The following is a 21,638-nucleotide window of genomic DNA, read 5'->3' as shown; positions in this document are numbered from 1 at the left end:
AAAAAATGGTGGTTTGGGGAAAGTTTAAGGGGGAAAAAAAAAAAAAAAAAAAAAAAAAAAAAAAACAGATATAGATAAATAGAGGTAGAGATAGAGGAAGAGATAGAGGAAGAGATAGAGGAAGAGATAGAGGAAGAGATAGAGGAAGAGATATAGGAAGAGATAGAGGAAGAGATAGAGGAAGAGATAGAGGAAGAGATAGAGGAAGAGATAGTAACCAAAAATGTTATGTCCTCGTGTGTATTCACCAACGATCAACATGCAAATACATGACTTGTGCAAGCATTTACCGTATGAGTATATAAGCTCACACAGGCCAATAGAGCTACTTCCCTAAGACAAAGAGAGGAAGAGGGAAGAGGGAACGAAAAACATCAATCCAAAAGTCTCGTCACATATGTACAAGTATGTATGTTTGTTCTACCACTGACCTAGTAACACAGCCCGCTGCGATTTTTTTCTCAGACGCTTCTCCAATCTTTTCCCTTTTTTTGCATGTGGGCCCCTCTCCCCACTTTATGAAACCGAATGCGGATGTTAAAACAACACATAAATTGCCAAATCCAGTGGAAGCGGCTAATTTGGAAAATAAAAGACACAAATGGAAATCGAATAGGTGTCAATTATGCAAACGTGTCGTCAACATGCAAAATTGTTAAAGGTGAAGTGGAAGGAACTGCAGGGTCAGACGACGAGCAGGATGGTCAACATGAATTCAAAGTAGAAGATTCAAGTGGTGGAAGAGGAACATTATCCATAGTCAGACACAATAACAACAATAAGAACTTTCATAGCAAGTTCAAAAGGAACATGTTGACAAAACTGCCATATTTGTCAAAAGATGTTTCTCTTGAAAAATGTGAAATTATAAGCAAGGAAGTAGATCCTGTTAAAAAGAAAATAGAACTACTCATACGAAAGAACATGTTAGGGAATCTAAACGAAACGGTGTTTCAAATTCTGTCAGTTATAAATGAACATCCGAGAAATAAAAATGTGTACATAAATAAAAACCTTTTAATTTCTTTTCATAGTTTGCTAATAAAAAAGAAATATTATCTTAACATTTTCAAGAACAACATATGCGACAATTTTTACATGAACATATTTGATTACATCCACCACAATATCAACTTGCATCTAAGACACTACAACTTGAAAAATGTGAGTGAGTTCCTCCCAGATATTTCAAAATATATGCACAAAATTGATCCAAGTAAAAACACGAAAGAATTAGTGACTAATATTTTTTATTTCCATTTTTTTGTCTATTTTAATAAATTTTACTACTATCGAAAAAGGAGAAATGACATTCGGACAGGTGACCATTACAGCAATGAATGCAGATCAAATTATTACATCTCTAAGGATGAGGAGGTGGAATATGGACACAGAAAAAAAGATACAAATAATTACAAACAATGTAATAGTTTATCAGATTATATGTATGATGAAATTCAGAAAGATCGGGAAAAGTGCAAATGGAAGGAAGAAATCTCTAAAAGAAGAGGACTCATATTTGGTGGAGACATTCCAAATGGAGTTATGGATAACCGAATAATCACAAATGAAAAAGAAGTGGAATTTCCACAAAAAGTAAATAAGCAACAATTTGACAATGTTCAGAAGGATGAAATAATTTTTTACCAATTGAATAGATATGTTGTTTTCTTAAGTAACCACACTGCATATGCTAACGAAAAGATTCTGCATAACATTTCAACACTAGCTAAAAAAGTCATAGAAATAGGAATAAATGACAAATTAGCACTTTCATTTCTATCATCAAGCATGAGCATTTTTAATAAGCTGAGAGGAAAATACAAGCTGAACATTTTGATTTATAAAAAAGTGAACTATGAAATACTGCACTTTATTTTAAAAAAATGGGGCACAAAATTTGGAAAATTGGTAGAGAATAAAGCAACTCCCGTAGTTGGAAATTTTCTACATTCACAAGGAAGTAATAAAAATGATTCCCTTTTTCAGGAGGAACATTCAATCGAAGCAGCTTCCATCATTCCCTTCGCTTTTGAGAAAAAATCGAAAAATAATAACAACTCAAGTGAAGCACCAAAAATGTGGGAATACTCGCACATAATTCATGTCATAAACATTTTGAAAGTGAAGAATTTACTGTATTCCCAAATTTCCTTTTCAGTGGAAGTGGAGGAGCATCTGATAAGTCTCTTCAATGCTATTATGAACCTCTTTCAGGATCGCTTTTTTTCATGCATGATGGAAGGACAAGAATCTTTTTCTCAATGGAATGGTGCACGTACTCAAAATGAGCTTAACAGTGTTATTTTAATATACGTAAATTTGTCAATCCTATTGAATGAATTAAAAAATGGGGATAAGCTTCTTTTACACATTTTACCAATTTTGAACAAATGTCATTGGATCGTACACACATACTATTATATGCTCCACGAGAATATGATAATCAACATTGTGAGAGGAATTTACCATGAATTATTAGCATACTCATACCTGAAGCCATTTAAAAGTTATTTCTATCAAATGGAAGAAGAAGAAGAAGAAGAAGAAGAAGAGCCCATCAGTTTTGTAAGCCCCTTAGACAAAATTCAACCACATCGAGCAGATAAATGTAGAGGTGAAGAATTACTAGTTCTGAAAAAATTGCTACATCTGGCAAAGGACATATCAAACTCTTTCATCTTCCCCATCAGAGATGAGAGGAAACCAAACATGAATAAACTAATAACAGTAGTACATTACTTGCATAAAATAAATAAGATTTTCATTACGTTCAATACCAATGATATGCTAAAAATGTGCATTTTAAACTTTTTAAAAGAAATTGAGAAAAGAGTAAACAACGAAGAAGGGGAATTGTCAAACCATAACATCTTAATATTTCTCAACATATATTTATCACATCGAAGTGAAAAATTAAATATATCTTTACTGCACGCTTGCTTCAACTATTTGAATACAAATGATTCCAATTTGTTTGAACATGAAACGGAAATTATCATGTTTCTTAATTTTCTCAAAAAATTCAATGATATGGGAAAGACATGGAATCGTTCGAAGTGTCCCCTTCCCAATTGGAATAGCTTAAATTTTGTGTTTAAATCGGAGGGAAGTTCCCACGATTATGAACCTTCTGCTGATGCGGATGAAATGGCTGACACGGATCGGGACAAACAAGACAGCTTTTTTCTGCAAAGGAAAACAGAATCTTGCGACAGGACAGTAGACAGTGTAAACAAAATGGTGACACATCTAGCAGATAAAATTACAAAATTGCTGTTCTTCCAAAAAGAATCACCAAAATTGAATTCGTCACGAAAAAGTGAAAAAAAACCAATAAATGAACCCATTTTTGGCATGAACACAAGCAGGTATTATCCACACATTAGCCAATTTTCGAGAAGAACATATCCAATTAATGTGTACTTTATGGCATATGAAAACATTTCATCAAATTACATAAATGAAGAATCTACAAGAGAGACATTACTTAATTACTTAACTGAGCTTGTACAGCATGAAAGGAGAAAATTAAATGAAGAAAATTTCTTTTTCATTATTTCTTCTCTCTTGAAAAACAGGAACCTCGACCATGATATTTACTTCCTGTATAATGAATATTTAAAATCAAATGCGAGAAAAGTACAAATGAAGTATGTCTTTTTTGTGTTGAAGCGAATTTTTGAGGAATTTGACCAGGTTAAGAAGTTTAGAAAACATGCTTCTGCCCCTAGCTGCATCCATATGGAAGCAAAGAAGAATGAAAAGGAAATGTATAGTGACGGATACCCACTGTTGAATATCATAAGAACATCTTGTAATCTGATACTATGCGATAAAAGGTACCAACAAAATTTCAGTTTTTTAAAAGAAATTTTACACGTATATTTTGAGAAATATCCAAACTTAGGTGATATTATACCCGAAGTTAACATGTTCGTGTTAACCCACTTTAACACTTTTGTTAATTGTAAAGAGAAATTAAATGAAAATGAACTCGTCAGGATCATTTACAATATATCTAGCTTTTACTACACTATTAATAGATATTCATATGAAACAAACAAAAAATTATACCTTATTAATACTAGTATAGATGAAAAAAAAGAAACATTAAAAATTGGAAAAGATGCATGCAAACACATGGGAAACACAGTATTTATAGCAGACAGAGTAGAAGACGTAGATAGGGAACCCATAAACATACAAGTACCACTATTACCATTGTCTTCAACTCAGAATCTAACTCCTTCATCAGAATCGTCATACAACTTGACTCTCCTCCCTGGATTGCAAACTTCTTCTTCGTCGTCTTCTCCACTTTCACAGCATAACATCCTCCAGAAAGAAACAAAACAAACGCAAATAAAACATAGATGTGCTGATAATTACGATTCACATGGGAATAGACAACATGACAATTTCCCGAATTGGGAAAAAAATATCATAAACTACAATGAGCATAACATAAAAAATAAACTAATAAAACAGCTAAATTGTCTCTTAGATACATTATACAGTGAAAAAATAAAACGTGGAATTAAGGACCATATAAAATTAACATCTAGTAATATTATACATGTGCTTATTTCTTTGAAGAATGCCAAAATACGCCATACGGGATTAATTCATGTTCTATCGAAATGGTACATTTCATATATTTTTTCTTCTAAAAAAAACGAGGATCCTAAATTAGAACTACAGATTAGGTTCTTTAACAGTGTCGTGTTTTTGGATTCTTTAGAAGAAATCAATAAGATCTTTCAACAGATGGATCCTTGCCAGCTTACTGTACCTGATCAGCCTCAAACGGAGCAGCAACAAATTGAACACCCATGTGAGACTCATGAAAAGAAGAAATTGATACATGTTTTCTATGCACACTTTATACAACTCCCCATACAAGCCTTGTACACACCAAACATAACAAGTTATCTTCTCAATTTCATCTCCATCGTGGATTATATGCCTATGGAACATCAGAGACGAGGTTGTTGGAAGGTAATCATTTGGATCCATGAATTGGTTAAAATTTTCTTTCCTTATAAAGTTGTGGATTCTAAATGTCTTGCTCATTTCAGCAGAAATGTTGCTAAATGCAGTAATAAATACACGTCCAACTATTCTCCCATAACCCATCTTGACAAAAGAAATATCTTTTTCCTTCTAACACTGCTGCCACTGGGAAAGTACCCGAACGTACACGTTTCATCATTCCCTCTCGATTTCCTCAAGCGGTTTTACAACAATTTCATTCGAAGTGATTTGTCCTATCTGAATAATTCAAGGGTTAGATCTTCCTCCACTCATCAAAGCATTTACGAATTTGTACACACATTTTTAAAGAAAGAACTAACCGATTATGACATTTACAACGAAACACAGGTTCTCTTCTACAAGGTTGACATAGTCATCCGTACAAGAGGTAATACCACCCGTTCCTCGTGCTTCAATTTTAGCCATTTCGATTCACACTCAAAGACGTGCTGATGTATGAGGCAAGCGCATGTACACCCATGCATCATCTTTATCACCCAATTTTATCATTCTTTGCTGCCTGACACATGTACTTGTTTAAACACCATGTTTCTCACAAATCGAGAGGATCGACCTGTTTTAGTAATACCAACCACCAGACCTCGCACAATTTACACACTATATATATATACATATATACCTCAAAATTCTTATGAAAACATTAAATTTTTTTTATTTTATTTTTTTCTACCCCTTTGTAAAAGGCTTTCTAAAAATTTTTAGAGAGGAAATATTACAGCATCTCTGGGTTACCATAAACCTTGAGCATCTTCCTCAAATAGCTAATCAAGCAATCTAAGCAAATAATATTCTCATTTTGATAATTCCTTTTGTCACTTTCGTCTTTCTTCCTATTAGAACCCGACTTTGCTTTTCTCTCCGTTTTAGAAATCATCCTATTTATAAACAACTTAGACGCAATGTTTTTCTTTGGAAGTTTAAAACTGTACCCCATGGTCATATCATTTGCGTGTTTTGTTTCTCTTTCGTTTATCTTCAAATTGTCGATGTGGTCTGACCTAGGCCTATTTGTTTTCCCCTCCTCCTGTTGCTCCTCATCATCATTCTCCACACTGGAAAAATTCATCACATTTATTGAGTTTACTCCACCTGTTGAGTTGACCCCACTTGTTGCATTATGTGCACCCGCATTCTTCCCTTTCCATAGAGACTTAAACTTTCCATTTCCCACTTCGAATTCGTCATGTGTATTTTCTGTGCTCGAAAATGAACTTCCCGCTCCGTTTAACCTTTCCTTCGATTTTTCTATCAACCGATTGTTTATGTCGACACTTTTTTTGGTGCTAAATTTTATATCGCTTTCTTTGTTAAGCTTATAATATGTTTTTCCATACCTCACATTGCTACTATTGTAAACATATTGCATGTATTTATCATATTTGCAATCAAAATTGAATTTGTTCATATTCAACTGTTGCATTATTTTATCCCTTCTGAGGTGACTACTCGTTCCTCGCTTATTACTCTTCTTATTTTTCACATTCTTGTATTTACTGGGAACACTAATATCACAACATGGGTCTTCTTTCGTCTCCTTAATCTTCTCCTTCTTCTTCTTCTTCTTCTTCTTCTCCTCCTTCTTCATCTCCATTTTTTTACTTTTTCTGAACAATGGGAGACATTTCTCATTCGCATCAAATAATGTACTTTTTCGTACCACTCCATTCGACGGAACTTGGTATTCTTTCGTACAACATCCTTGGGCTATCTTTTCCTTCTTCGATTCTAATTTTTTTTTTTTTTTTTTTTCTTCTTCCTTCTCGAGTTCTGGATTTTCCCTTCTCTTTTCTTTGGAATTGCTAATCTGATTGTGGTCATCTGGCATATTTTTTCTCATTCGCTTTGTGCATCTCTCAGATTTTGCAGCAACTTTTTTATCTGCTTTGAATGGAGTGTCCACCACTTGTCCTGTCTCTTCATAAGCCTTTTCAGAAGTGTCCTCATCAGCCTCCTCATGAGCCACTTTATGAACCTCATCAGACACTTTATAAACCTTATCAACCTCCTCACCAACTTCTTTACCCAGCCCTTCCCCACATATTCGTCCAACTACAGTCTTGAAGACATGATCACCTTTCTGATTGTTGCGTAGCGAATTGGGGTATAACTCACTTTTTACATCACCCTTCGCGAGATCAGAAGGGCGTGTCTCCTTCTTATTCAGTTTATACTTGTTTATGGATTTTCTTTTTTTTAATTTAAGAGGGAAATGATGATTAAATGTAAATTTGACAAAATACCCATAAAAAGATCTCCTCCTCCTATTTTCCCCATTCTTGAGTTGTGTACTTTTTATGTATGAGTAATTATCACTTAAGCATATATTGTATAACTGAATCAGATTTGCTATGTTGCTGTTTTTGTAGCATAATAAATAAAACAAATTTTTAAAGTCCTCAATCTTGTTAGTACACTTGGGCAGATAGCTTTCGAATTTTTTCCTGCACACGTTTTTCTTTTCTCTCTTCTCCTTCGCATCACTTGCTTGGATGAATGGCTTATTAACCATTGTGTTATATGCTGTATTCACTGGGGTCGTGTCTGAAAAATGGCACTTGTAATTTTCACTCTCCCCAACTGTTCCAAGTGTTCCAACTTCCGCTCTTCCAATTGCCGCTGCCCCAACTGCTGCTGTCCCAACTTCCGCTCTTCCAAGTGCACGATTTTTATCCCTTCCTCTCTTCATACCAATCCGCTTCACTTTCCATACACAATCTTCTTTGCAACAAAATATGTTTGCAGTGTTATATTTATAAATAAAATTTGAGATATTACTTTTGTCAACGCTTTTGTGATCATCCGATTTTCCTAAGCTCTTCTTTACAAAAACAGGTTTTTCCCTCTTGCTAATAGATTCATCATCATTTTCATCTCTGTTAATACCTTGGCTCAAGTAACAACTATTATGCAACTCGGACATGTCATGTCTTTGCACATTATTATGCACTCGTGTGTCTCTCTTCTCACCTTTCTTCTTTATGTGCATTAATTCGAGGGATAAAAAAGCAGCAAAGGGAGGAATTTTCATGGAATTTTTTTTAATACCTACACAAGACTGGAAAGATAAAATGGCAGATTGGTGAGTTAAATAAAGTATAATTTTAGGAATAAATTTCTTTTTTTCCCCTTTGTTTCTCTTGATTTTCTTCTTTTGGAAGTTTTCATAAAGTCTGACATTTATCATAAAGTTAATAGCCACATCTATCAGAGACATGCCACTGCAAAGCCATGACAGATACTTATTGCTGTATTCCAATGCACACATGTGTTTGTAACATTCGTATATTTTTTTGTAAAAGGTCTTTACTTTATTTTTCTCCTTCTTTTCCAATGTTTCGCTGGTTTTTTTCGAAACATTTTGGTTGTTCTGCCCTTTTCGCTTTGTCTCTTCCGTCTGCATTGGGCTTCTAGCCGTTTCACCACTTCTAGCAGGGACACCATCACTGGAAGGGCCCTCTTCTCCTCTTCCTCTTAGAGACAAGGGAAAACAATTCACGTGCGCCTCTTCTTCTTCTTCTTCCTCCTCAATTCTCGGTTTGTTCATGCAGCTCTTAATCCCCAAGTGCAACAAATTTGTAGTGCAGTTTTGTGAATATTTCTCTTGCCCATTTTTACCCATTCCTTCTTCTGTCTCATTATTGTGCCATTCTTGAGGATCTCGCTGAGTCCAATTTATCACCTCAAATGCATCATTCGATAGAGCGGAATTCTGTGGAAAGAAATCCCTTGGCTGCTTCTCCTCTTTGGTGGTTAAAACTGTATTTCTAATTTGATATAAGTTGTGGGGACTTTTAAACCTGATTTCATTCACATCTGTTATATCTTTATTATTTTCTGTTATTCTATGTGACAGTAAATTTTGACAGTTGTGTGTATTCATTGTATATTTAAACAAGGTATCATTCTCTAAATTGGGAAGACTTTCTCTTGAATTCAATATGGCATGATCATTATTGAATGAATGATTCCAAATTCTTTTGTTCTTTATATTTTCCTTCTTTCCATTTTTGATGCTTACCATTGGGTGTAATAACCCATCACTAGAACCATAATCAACCTCCACATGTTTGTATGCTTTATGAAAATCTAATACAAGATGAACATTATGATATACATATGCATCATAAGCACTAATAAACTTTTTAATTATTTTAATATTTTTCCTTTTATTATTAAAAAATAAGTGATGTCTCAAATTTTTAATTTTTTCTTGTATTATTTTTTTTTGTCCAAAATTTGTAACACTTAGCGAGGTAGAACTAACAGAATAGTAATTTAACTTTTTAAGATCCTTAAGAATAATGGATTTATTTAATTTTTTCTTCAACTTGTACAATGACGAATTGTGTTTTTTTAAAATGTTTAATATTCTATTTTTCATTTTTCTTTCATTTGCAGGGGACCTTTTTGGTGCATTCTGTGTGCATGTCTCATTTAGCAAAAATTCTGACCTGTTCAGGTAATTTCGACTATTCCATTTGGTGATATAATAAACTATGGAAATTTCCTCTTTGTAATAATTATTTAACAATTTGTATATATTGGAATTATAAAAAATGTGATTTTTTAATTCCTTTATATAATGATTATTCGATTTTAAAGTTTTCAACAATAGGGAATTTCTCTTTGCTACACTTACAACAGAACTTAAAATATATATATTTTTCAAATAATAGAAAAGATTTTTAATGTACCTAATTAGGTATGTCAACAAATTGTTTGTAACTCCTTCTTTTTCTACGCTCTCATCATGTCTCTCACAATCATAGCAGCGTATTGAAGAAGCTTTTCTGTGCATTCCCTCTTTCTCTGTTTCATACACCCTATCTTCAAGTGAATGTGCAACCATGTCCGAATCTGGTACATTTCCATCTTGGCTATCATTTCCATGTGTGTCATGATAATTTCCTTTGTTTGGTTTACCTCCCTCGATGTCACATACAATTGCATAATTATTGCATATTTTGGTATTCTCATTGAAAACATATATAGAATTAATGTTCACCACGTCGCTTTTATCCTGAACTTCTTTCTTAGGTTCTACTTCCCTATGACGCCGTTTTTCACACATCTCTGATTGATACTTCTTTGTGCAACACACATAATACTTAGTGCCACGAGAAGATTCATTCAAACAGCCTATATAATCGGAGATCTCGCTTAATATATATTGCATATATAGTTCAAAAATAAAATAAATATAAGACATTTCTACCTTTTTTTCATTTCCACTTTTGGCTTTCATCATCTTGCTGTAAAAGAAATAAGAATTACACTTGCTGTTCATAACAAATTCAAAAAAAACTTTCATATTGTATATTAAGCTATTTCTCATTCTAAAATAATTCTCTCCTTTTCGTTCTTGTCCTCCTTTACAATGCCCACTTCTAATCAACATTTCTTCCCTTTTGAATGACTTTTCCATCTTACAATTAACACATTTCACAATGTGTACGTCCTCCTCTTCTCGTTTTTCTTTCATTTTTCCTTTATCTTTTGTATGTCTTTCATCTGAATCGTTGTAATAATTTTGTTTCTGTGTAAATTGTGTATTATCATCAAATGTACTCTCACTGAAGAGGAAATTTTGATCGTTCCTTTTCACATGATTCTCTTCTGTTGTATTCTCATAGCAATTGAATGGTAAATTGGAAGCAAAATTTTTTAAAATATTTACATCTCCAATGCGATGATTATCAGTGTTGGGGTATCTGTTGCCATGACTAGCTTCCCTTCTTCCGTTTCTTTCATATTCGAATCCGTGTAAAATTGGGTTATCGTTATCACTTTTACCTGAACTGTGCATGCAATTTTTTCCATGTGGTATGGATTGTATATTCTCACTTGTGTTGCAGTGTCCCCTAGCCTTTTCCCCCAATAGGTGATAATTCAAAATTGGAAACGTAGATGTACGTCCAATTTGGTTGTAAGTCTCGCTAGAAGTGTTGCCCTTAGAAGTGTTGCCCTTAGAAGTGTTATTCCGAAGGGTGCAACTAGGATTGGAATTACAAAATGTGGTGTAAAATGGGTTCCATTTTATTAGATCATTATTGTCAAGACTTGGGGACACGGTCTTCACGTGTGAATCGACAGAATGATAATCCTTATTATTGGAAAGTAGCTTCTCACTCAATGGAGAGTGTGCATTTTTCGTCCCCTCATCGATGCTTTCAATGTTTGGATGTCGATTGTGTGGAAGGAATATGGGATATTTTACATTTCCCCTGTTTCTGATGGTCTGTAAGAGTTCATCTTTACTCAGTCGATTTTTATCAAAGAAATCTGGATTGCATAAGTTGCGATTGCATAAGTCTCGTCTGTACAAATCAGACGGCTCACTATCAAAGGATAATAAAAAAAAGAAGAAAAACATCTTTTCAGTGATTCCAAGAATCCCACAAATAATCGCATAAGCTGTTAATTTGCATCTTTCACTACTTGTAGTTTTTATGCACACGAATTTATTAATCAGATTGATAAGTTTGTCATACTTTCTTTTTTCCTTTTCTATATTAAAGTTTTTCAGCAGTTTCTGCAGGTAATTCTTTTTACAAATTATTTCATGCGACGAGGATTTTCCCAACATAGAGCTCATCATCTTCCATCTGTTATTGTAAGAATCTTTCATGTTTTCTCTACCATTTAAAAGATCATCATATGATGGGCGATTCTTCCTCTTGCGCGATGGCATGTCCATTAGGTTACTTCTAAAACTAACCATGTTGTTGTTTTTATTGTCCTTTTTGTTTTCTTCTTCTTCTTCTTCTTCTTCTTTTTTTTTTTTTTTTTTTTTTTTTTTTTTTTTCTTTTTCTTCTCCTTTCTATTTCCGTAATAATTTGCGAACATATTCCTGAGTAAATTGATGTCTATAGGTTCTTCTTTTTCCATTCCTTTTTGCAGAAAATGGATCCATTTCATTTTCCTGTTAACATTCTTGGAAAATTTTCTTGTAGGTATAACAAAAGGCGCCTTTTTATGCAACAGCATTTTGATTGTTTTGTTTACCTTTCTCTGCCTGCACACCCATTTCAACAAAATCTTCTTCTCCATCTTTTCCGTCTTCTCCATCTTTTCCGTCTTCTCCATCTTTTCCGTCTTCTCCATCTTTTCCGTCCTCTCCATCTTTTCCGTCCTCTCCATCTTTTCCATCCTCTCCATCTTTTCCATCCTCTCCATCTTCGTCTTTTCTGCCATTTGTACTGATGTGCTGTGCGTTTCCTCACGCTCCTCATCCGGGTTCGATTCATGCTTTGCGTTCTGCCTCTTCTTCCTCTTTTGTTTATCCAAAGTGGCGCCTTCCATATGCATATTTCCAGATGTACCCGAGTCGAATAACGTACTCTCTTTACTTGACAAGTTACAGTTGCCGTTATAAATTTTGTTTAATTTTCTCATGCTATAATAATACTTCCTCAAGTATTTTCCAATTTTGAGAGATTGTTGAAATCCCAAAAATGTCAAATCGCCTTTCCCTTCTTTGAATGGCCATACATTTCGGATTTTCTTTTTGGGGGTTCTAGCACCATGTCTCATATAAATCACATTCGTTACGTTATTAAATTCAAAATAAGTAAAAAGACACTTTTTGCAAATACTTACATTTTTTAAGAAACAATCTGAGTTCAAATAGTAACAGGAGTAGTTGCTCTTCCCTGAATCACAAGAATTGATTGAAAAGCGCGAAGATGATGATGACCTCATAAATATTTTCCTCCCATTCCATTTGGATTTCTTCCTGCTGTACGTTTCGTCCATGTCGACAGTGGCAGAATCTGAGGAGTCATTTGATCCCCCTTCCACTTCTCCACAGTTGGCAGTTACCATTACGTGCGTTTTCATCCCAAATGAGGACTAACGCTAGCATGCACTTGATTCATGCACTTGATTCATGCACTTGATTCATGCACTTGATTCATGCACTTGCTTCATACATGCGTGCTGCATGTGTGTGTTACGCAAGGGGTTTACAAAAAAAAGAGGGCGATGAAGTGTAATTAAGAGTTACATAACTTTTAAGGAGAGGATGTCACTGTGGTTCCTGGATTTGTCAAAACAGCAACATGTTTAAAGTTAGGGAAAATGGTGGGTGGAAATAGAAACCAAAGGCGTAAAAGTGGTGTGTGGGTTCATGAACTGTAGCCACGAGTGAGGGCCACGTGCTTAGAGAATGATCCACATTCGCAGGTGCTCATGCATATCTGTGTGTGCATGTGTAAAAAATACGTAAATATATATATGCATATGCAAAACATACATGCATGGGCAAAACATACATGCATGGGAAAAGCATACATGCATGTGCAAAACATACATGCATATGCAAAACATACATGCATATGCAAAACATACATGCATATGCAAAACATACATGCATGGGAAAAGCATACATGCATGTGCAAAACATACATGCATATGCAAAACATACATGCATATGCAAAACATACAAGGGCAAAACGTGCATGCACAAAACATATACATATTGTATGTACATATTTTTTGTGGGGCCATGTTTCACATGACATTATGCAACTTGCTTACTCCCGAAGTCTCTCTCCACTTCCCGACCCCCCAAGTTGTGTGACAAAACGTGTATACATCCTAACAAAAAATATGTACGAGAATGTGCAAAGTAATCCAAGTGTTCCTCCTCTTGACTTTGCGTTATATGACCTTGATGAAATTTCTGTTCAAGTTCATGTCGAATAAGTATCGTATCTCTTCAACACCGTTTCATTTTGAAGTGTGATAGTAACCTGATAGGGCACTTCAAAAAATGTATAGGAACTTTGCACAGATGGACTATTCAAAAGTGTTCACAGCTTCTTTCCTCGCGTACCATTGATCAACATTTAGCCATTTAAATGCACATCCGATGGTGTACACGTATGTATGTATGTATGTATATATATGTATATATATGTATATATATATGTATAGACGTACTGCAATATGTATTCACGTATGTTTTTTTTTTTTTTTTTTCTTTTTTTGTCTGCACTGTTCAAGTTTCACGATTCTCATTTCGAATGTAAATCTTTTGCGTCATTTTTTTTTTTTTTTCATCCCACCCACGTTATAAAAAACATTTACCACTTAGTAACAATCCAAATTTGTGTAAAGAACACGGATTTATTGCATAACATAAAACAAGGCACGTTGAAGTTGTTTTACTTGAATTGCTGGAACATGGACTTGAGGATTTTTTTTTTTTTTTTTTTTTTTTTTTTTTTTTTTTTCACGGGGTTTTTCCACGAAACGTATGTAAGAAGGTTTGTTGATTTTTTTTTTTTTTTTTTTTTTAATATGACATTGTGTAATATTCCCTTTATTTGAAAGAAGTATAAATAGAGGAAAAAGGAAGTACTTTTTTTTTTATGTGATTGAGTTATTTAACGACCCCCTTAACCTTAAGCATTCGTACACAAAAGTGCATACATACATAAATACATGAACGGTAGAACACGCTACGGACACACATGCATACAGAAACCATATAAAGATAACACACACACAAACACACACATGTTTGTGTGTGTGTGTGTTAACCACAGTATATGAGTCAACAATTTGACGAATTTCCAATTCTTAAAGTTTAACACTATGTCAATAGTATACCTATCAATGGTTCTTCTTTTGCTACCCTGAAAAAGAATCGATCAGCGTGTAAGAATTTGAAAATTTGCAAAAGGTATTCATTTGTTTGAACTCTATTTAGTGAGAAGGTGGTCATGAACGAATTAAGAGAAGAAGAAATATGGTGTCTACCACGACATTCATCACCTCTCATCACTGTATTATATTTATACTCAACGGTTAAAAGCGTTATTTTATTTTTATTGTAATATTTGAGTCATAACCCAGACATGGGCTGTCCATTTTTATATTCATATTCACTTGTCCGTGAACAGAATTGGGCACTGACAAAACGGATTAGACATGGAAAATGCCATAGATCATCAAAATAACACACCACATGTGTGTGCACATATACATATATATATGTATATACATACGTATTTATTGGTCATCTATTTTTTCCTCATTTTTCAACTTTTTTTTGATGACATCACCAAAGGGGTGAAGAAAAATCATCGATAGGAAGATTGACACACAAAATTGAATGGTTTAATCAATTTCTTGAAAAAAAAAAATATACATCACGTATACACGGTTTATACACTGCTCTGCCAATGTGTGTCTCTAGTCCATTTCCAATTGACAAAAAAAAGTAGCACACAACTACATTCACCTTTTTATTTTTATGTAAAGCTCATATTCTCATGGTTTTGTTAGTCAGATAGAGATTATATCAATTCATGCTCTCTTATATTTTTTCCTTTTTTAAATACACATCTCTTTCCTATCTAGAACAGAAAATTGAGATGAGACATAAAACCGCACGAAAAAGATGAATTCTTTGTGTTATATATTTCGATTCATAACGATTTAAAAGATAATGTCAGGATGGTTGGATAACGGATGGAGATACATAAAAAAGTAAAATGAATAAATAAAATGAAGCAGAAAAATGTGGATATTATATGTGTGGGGAATGAAGAGAAAAAAAAAAAAAAAATAAAGCACTAAAAAAAAAAGTGTAACTTACATGCACATATTTTTGAATACACATTGGCTGCTTCGACTTGCTGGAGGGAAAATCTATCTACTTCAACATTATCGTTTTAGGGACACGTTCCATTTTTTCTCTTTTTAAAAAAAACAAAACAAAGTAAAATGAAGTAAAATAAAAAGAAATAAAATAAAATGAAATAAATAAAATGAAATAAATAAAATGAAATAAAATAAAGCTAAAATGAATGAAAAATAGAGACAAAATAGAGGCAAAATAGAGGCAAAATAGAGGCAAAATAGAGGCAAAATAGAGGCAAAATAGAGACAAAATAGAGACAAAATAGAGGCAAAATAGAGGCAAAATAGAGGCAAAATAGAGACAAAATAGAGACAAAATAGAGGCAAAATAGAGACAAAATAGAGACAAAATAGAGACAAAATAGAGGCAAAATAGAGGCAAAATAGAGGCAAAATAGAGACAAAATAGAGGCAAAATAGAGGCAAAATAGAGACAAAATAGAGGCAAAATAGAGACAAAATAGAGGCAAAATAGAGACAAAATAGAGACAAAATAGAGACAAAATAGAGACAAAATAGAGACAAAATAGAGAAAAAATAGAGACAAAATAGAGACAAAATAGAGACAAAATAGAGGCAAAATAGAGACAAAATAGAGGCAAAATAGAGGCAAAATAGAGGCAAAATAGAGGCAAAATAGAGGCAAAATAGAGGCAAAATAGAGGCAAAATAGAGGCAAAATAGAGACAAAATAGAGACAAAATAGAGACAAAATAGAGACAAAATAGAGACAAAATAGAGACAAAATAGAGACAAAATAGAGGCAAAATAAATGTATACCCCCCTACTGGCCAACCACCCTTTAGAGATACGGCTGAGAAAATGTCATATGAAAAAAAGCTACGGAATGTTGGAGATGGTGGTGCAGATCGAATTATATCCATTTAAGTGCACATTTTTCGCTTAAAAAAAGGATAAAAAAAAAAAAAAAAAAAAAAAAAAAAACATAAAACCCTACCCACGTGGTTAAGTAAATCTACAGGATATATAACACTGAACGTATGGCATACGTTTGAGGTGTTATTATTATTTTTTCTTTTTCTAACCCAGTGCTTGCTCTATATTGAGTTTGTCACCCATCAACATGTCATTTTTGCAAAATTTTTGAGTGTGTATTGCTTTCATTTAATTCTGCAACTACCACCGCACCACCCTCGGGAATTTACAACAGGTAGTACTTTGGTGCATCTTTCCTGAGTAGTAAAACAAAGAACCGTTATTCTGTCCTCGTCACTTTTATTTCATTTTATTTTATTTCATTTTATTTCATTTTATTTTATTTCATTTCATTTTATTTCATTTTATTTCATTTTATTTTATTTTATTTCATTTTATTTCATTTCATTTTATTTCATTTTTCCCCATTTACAACACATCCGAATTGCACGTTTTATTTCCCGCATGGAGTGAATTTCTCATTGTGCACATGTTTATCCACATACATTATCCCTACTCTTAGAAGCATATCTTTGTTAGAGTTGTTCCACAAAAATTGTAAAAAAGAAGACTATAAAATCGAAACATGTTCTCAAATCGTGCAACGTGAGAAGAAGCTTATAATTATTCCAAGAAAGGAGCAGATTAGGTGTGACTAGGCTTGCCGTTTATAGGATAAAAATAAACCGTACTAATTAAACGATCCAAAAACGTGATAATCATATTTGTGTGGCATCTTCCCCAACCATATTCACACCCATTTGCCTCTCTCATTATGAAGATCCAGCTTCTTTGGTTTATTTTCCTCTACGCTGTGAGTGGTAAGAGGTGCATACTTTATTTTATTTTTTATATCCATCCCATTTTCTGAGAATTGATTGATTTCCCCCCCACTCCACATAGTGCATAAATTTAGTTGTACACAATCATTTTTGATTTTTGTTTTTTCTTTTTTTTTTTTTACATTCCAAATTTATATCGCATTCTATCTTGGCCGCTTACTGTTTTTTACAACTCCCCTCCTTGTGTAGCCTTTAAAAATGCAGGAAATAGTGGAACTTACCAACAGATGGGCAATAGGAAAGGATTTATAAACTACAGGATAACAAAAAAAAATGACAACCGTGTAATTCGAAGAAGAGATTCTCCCAATTATCTAAGAAGTACATTTGACGACATTAAACAAATTATTTCGAAGCAATTGTCTGTAGAGGAGGATAAAATTAAAGTCGAATCAAACTTTACAAAGGTGAGAACCTAACTCCAGCATGTGGCTAGGGTTTTCCCATGTACCTGCCTCATCACTTGTCTATTTCACTGATCATACATGCATTTACTTGGTTCGCGCCCCTCACCCAGTTGCCCAACATTCAATTGTTTTTGCTTCTCACGTATCACATCTCACTTCTTACGTATCACTTCTCCCCCTACGCAGGATTTAGGAGCAGATAGCCTAGACCTCGTGGAACTCATCATGGCCCTCGAAGAAAAGTTCAGCATAACAATCTCGGATCAGGATGCACTAAAGATAAACACAGTGCAAGATGCGATTGATTTTATCGAAAAAAATAAAAAGCCGGATGCATGAATTGGTTTAGCAATGCCCTGAAAAAGTATTCGCAGCAAATACAAAAAGGAGAAGAAGATGAAGATGAAGAAAAGAAAAAAAAGTTCATTCAAAAGGATAGCTTGAACCCCATGAAGATGCATTGTTAGAATACATAAGAAACAAAGTAATCTTAGAAAAAATCGACAAGAGCAGCAAATATTCTATTGTTGCTTAAGCAATCGTCAATTAGCAATGCAGTTTATTCATGCCCTATGGCAAGCACCCATCTCTCTCTCACTCTCTCATTCTATAGAATCCCCAAATATGTGTTACCAAAAGGGGTGGGGGGGAGAGAAGGATAAATGAAAAAACTACAAATAAAAAAACCACAAATGAAAAAAAAAAAAAAAAAATAAGTCGAATGAATTCTCCCATTTTTTAAGATTTTCAAAAACACAAATGTGTAATCTCAAAACATGGATAGGAAACCACTTTTTGCCTATGCATATGAAACGCAGCAACAATTTCATTACCCTTTTTTTTTTTTTTTTCCTGCATTCAACACTATTCATTTATAAACTGAAATAAAATAAAAAAAAAATAAATAAACATTTGATATTAGCTGTGGCGTATAAACTATCAAGGTGTCCTTAGGAGGGAAACGATTTTACCAGCGTGTACACTTCGATTATGCAGATGTCACAAACGAACTTTCCATATGCTCATACAATTTTGGTGGATATTACATGTGCATATATATACACATATATATAGATGTGTGTGTCTACAACTTATGAACTCGTGCATTTGTATACTTGGTTTTTTTTTTTTTTTTTTTTGCAAATTTTTTACATCATTCCTCCTTTTTCACCTTCCCTGTCGGTTGGAGAAACAAATGCTACATATTACTATGCACACGTGCTTCTAAACAAGAGTAGTTACTGTTTTCAGCGTATCCAAAACAGGGTTGTCAGATGTGATAATTAAGAAAACTGTATACGGTTCACTAAAGGGGGAATTTGTGACATTTGTAAGTATACTGTAATAAGTCTATGGGTGCAACTTTACTTCTTCTTCCTCTTTAACATCACATCGAATATTATCATTTCCGTCATCATCACTTTAAACATCGCCACTTGTGTGTCACAAGAACAGACTGCTTTTTCCCATCCCCTTAACCCTGAGAAATCACTTAATTATTTTATTTTTTATTTTTTTTTTCTTTGCAAAAACAAAATTGATGAAATAATTTTATTAAAATGAGAGAACATAAACAAAAAAAAAAAAAAAAAAAAAAAAAAAATCCTCAAAAATGATATAATCTTGGGAGAGCATGTCATGTCACTAAGATTTTTTTTTTTTTTTTTTTCAGAGGTAGTAGGCATGCTACGCTACATTTTTGTGTTTCCTCCCACTCTCCTAATTCATGTTAGTACGAAAAAAAAAAAAAAAAAATTAAAAAAGTAAATAAATATATATGCAAACAAATAGGCAAACAAATAAGAAAACAAATAAGCAAACAAATAAAACCATTACCCATGTCTGTGAGGGGAGGGGGGAATATGTGGGAGTACCCTCCAATGTAAAACTTCTCACATTTATGCTTATGTTCATATGTATACATGCATGCGTGTGTTGTCTGTTTGTGCGTTTCCAAAGGAGACCAAGAAGTGGATACACGAATTCGTTCATCAAGCTTAGAGGGCTAAGAACAGAAACTGCTTCTTGTCAGATGAAGCAAAGGAAAACATATGGAATATGTACAATTGATTGCTGAGACCAAAGTTATCACGTCCCTCCCCCACACACATACATTTACCCGAGAGTAACTACTCCATCTGCGTGATTTGCAATATGTTTTTCTTGGGTATATGAAACATAGGCAACAAGACTTGTCATCATCACTGGAAGCAGCGGAAGAAGAAGAAGAAAAAAAAGAAGAAGAATCCAAAACAGCTGTATAGGAATATTGGGGCCGGGATCAGGATTACCCATCGACGGTGTCACTGACGATTGCACTGAAAACTCCAAGGAAAGATAACCTCCATAAATGGAAATTAAACAGAAGAAAAATTTTGCAAAAAAAGTGATATGGTTCGTACTAATGCTATCTCAATTTTGCATCATCAACATCAACTTTTGTGATGGTTTCAGCGTGAAACGAATTTCTAAATTTGAAGCATTTCTAACTTTCAGAGATACATCAGATTGGAGTTTTATTAAAGATAAATTCAGGGTAAACAAGTTGGGAAAGAGACACAATGATGTGATGTACAATAAGAATGGAATCGAACTACAAGAGAGGAAGAACCATAACATTTTATATGTACACAAAAAAAAGAAAAAAAAAAACCAAAACAAAGATGAATTACAAGTACAGGAAATTATAAACAATCAAGTTGTATCTAAAAAGAATGAGGAAAATGACACGAAAATTCAACGCACATTTATCCCTCCTGCAAGGGAGAAAAAAGTCACTCACAAAAGTTACAAGGGAATGGTGCTAGAGAATGCAAACGAATCAACATACACGACAGGGGCGAGAAAAACAGGAGATTCTTACATACTTAACAATTTTAACATAAGATCTAGTTTGAAAGAGGACGAAGAGGAAGAAGAGGATGAAGATGATGAAGAGGACGATGAGGACGACGAAAATTTCCACAATGCTAGAACTGGCAATAGCATAGGCAAAGGTGGAGAAGCAGAGGAGTTCAAGAAGAAGAAGAAAAAAAATAAAGCTGCAATCAACGATGAAACAGACGAGACAGATGAGACACATGAGGAAGACTCGGGGGATGAAAGCGTGGAGGAGGAGGAGGAGGACGACGACGACGACGACGAGGACAGCGAAGAACTACCATTCAGCGAAGAAGATCTAGAAATAATGAACAAAACATCTGCTGAAAAAATGAACAATGTTTACAACTATATTAAAAGGGAATCGTACCGTTTTAACCTAAACAATGTTTCGAATACCATGTTGGAAGATGAGAAGGTAAAAATAAATGAACGGATTTATATCATAAAGCATATATGCCACATTAAGAAAAAAGAAAATTTATTTATAATTACTCCATATGACCCTTACTATGTTAATTTCATATACAACCATTTCACAAAAGAATACAATGAACTGAAATTTTATGTGAAAGATAAATCTGTTTATGCTGTTATCCCTCCATTATCTGAAAACTTAAAAAATGAAATTCGAATAAAAATAAAAGAAAAAATAGAGGATGCTAAAGGTACTCTACGAAATGTGCGAAAGCAGATGATGTCTAAATTAGACAAGGTAAAAAATAAAATAGGAAAAGACGTTTATTTTCGACAAAGAAATTACATACAAAGTTTGCATGATCAGACACGCAAAAAAATTGAAGCCATAATGGACGACATTAGATAAAGTGATCAACGATTATAAGAAAATTTTATTCCTACTTG

The 21,638-nt window shown here is 33.7% G+C and overlaps 4 protein-coding genes across 4 annotated transcripts; 3 read left to right on the top strand and 1 right to left on the bottom strand.

Annotated features, from left to right (window-relative positions):
- Window positions 1–528: 528 nt before the first annotated feature.
- Window positions 529–5,490, top strand: PGO_041240 (hypothetical protein, conserved; the record flags this gene model as incomplete). Its single annotated transcript, XM_028686312.1, has 1 exon — window positions 529–5,490. The coding sequence occupies one exon, from the start codon at window positions 529–531 to the stop codon at window positions 5,488–5,490; it is 4,962 nt and encodes a 1,653-aa protein (XP_028542113.1).
- Window positions 5,491–5,770: 280 nt separating this feature from the next.
- PGO_041230 (hypothetical protein, conserved) lies at window positions 5,771–12,898 on the bottom strand (the record flags this gene model as incomplete). The annotated part of the gene is made up of 1 exon (XM_028686311.1): window positions 5,771–12,898. One exon carries the CDS (start codon window positions 12,896–12,898, stop codon window positions 5,771–5,773), a length of 7,128 nt encoding a protein of 2,375 aa, XP_028542112.1.
- A 4,522-nt stretch (window positions 12,899–17,420) lies between these two features.
- Window positions 17,421–18,233, top strand: PGO_041220 (acyl carrier protein; the record flags this gene model as incomplete). Its single annotated transcript, XM_028686310.1, has 3 exons — window positions 17,421–17,466; window positions 17,677–17,894; window positions 18,081–18,233. The coding sequence occupies 3 exons, from the start codon at window positions 17,421–17,423 to the stop codon at window positions 18,231–18,233; spliced, it is 417 nt and encodes a 138-aa protein (XP_028542111.1).
- Window positions 18,234–20,244: 2,011 nt separating this feature from the next.
- Window positions 20,245–21,600, top strand: PGO_041210 (ribosome-recycling factor; the record flags this gene model as incomplete). The annotated part of the gene is made up of 1 exon (XM_028686309.1): window positions 20,245–21,600. One exon carries the CDS (start codon window positions 20,245–20,247, stop codon window positions 21,598–21,600), a length of 1,356 nt encoding a protein of 451 aa, XP_028542110.1.
- Between the last annotated feature and the right edge of the window lie 38 nt (window positions 21,601–21,638).

The sequence above is a fragment of the Plasmodium gonderi genome (genome assembly GCF_002157705.1).
Source record: "Plasmodium gonderi DNA, contig: Chr04, whole genome shotgun sequence".
NCBI lineage: Eukaryota > Apicomplexa > Aconoidasida > Haemosporida > Plasmodiidae > Plasmodium > Plasmodium gonderi.
Note: the sequence above shows the minus strand (reverse complement) of the source record. Positions and strands in the feature narration are given on the sequence as shown.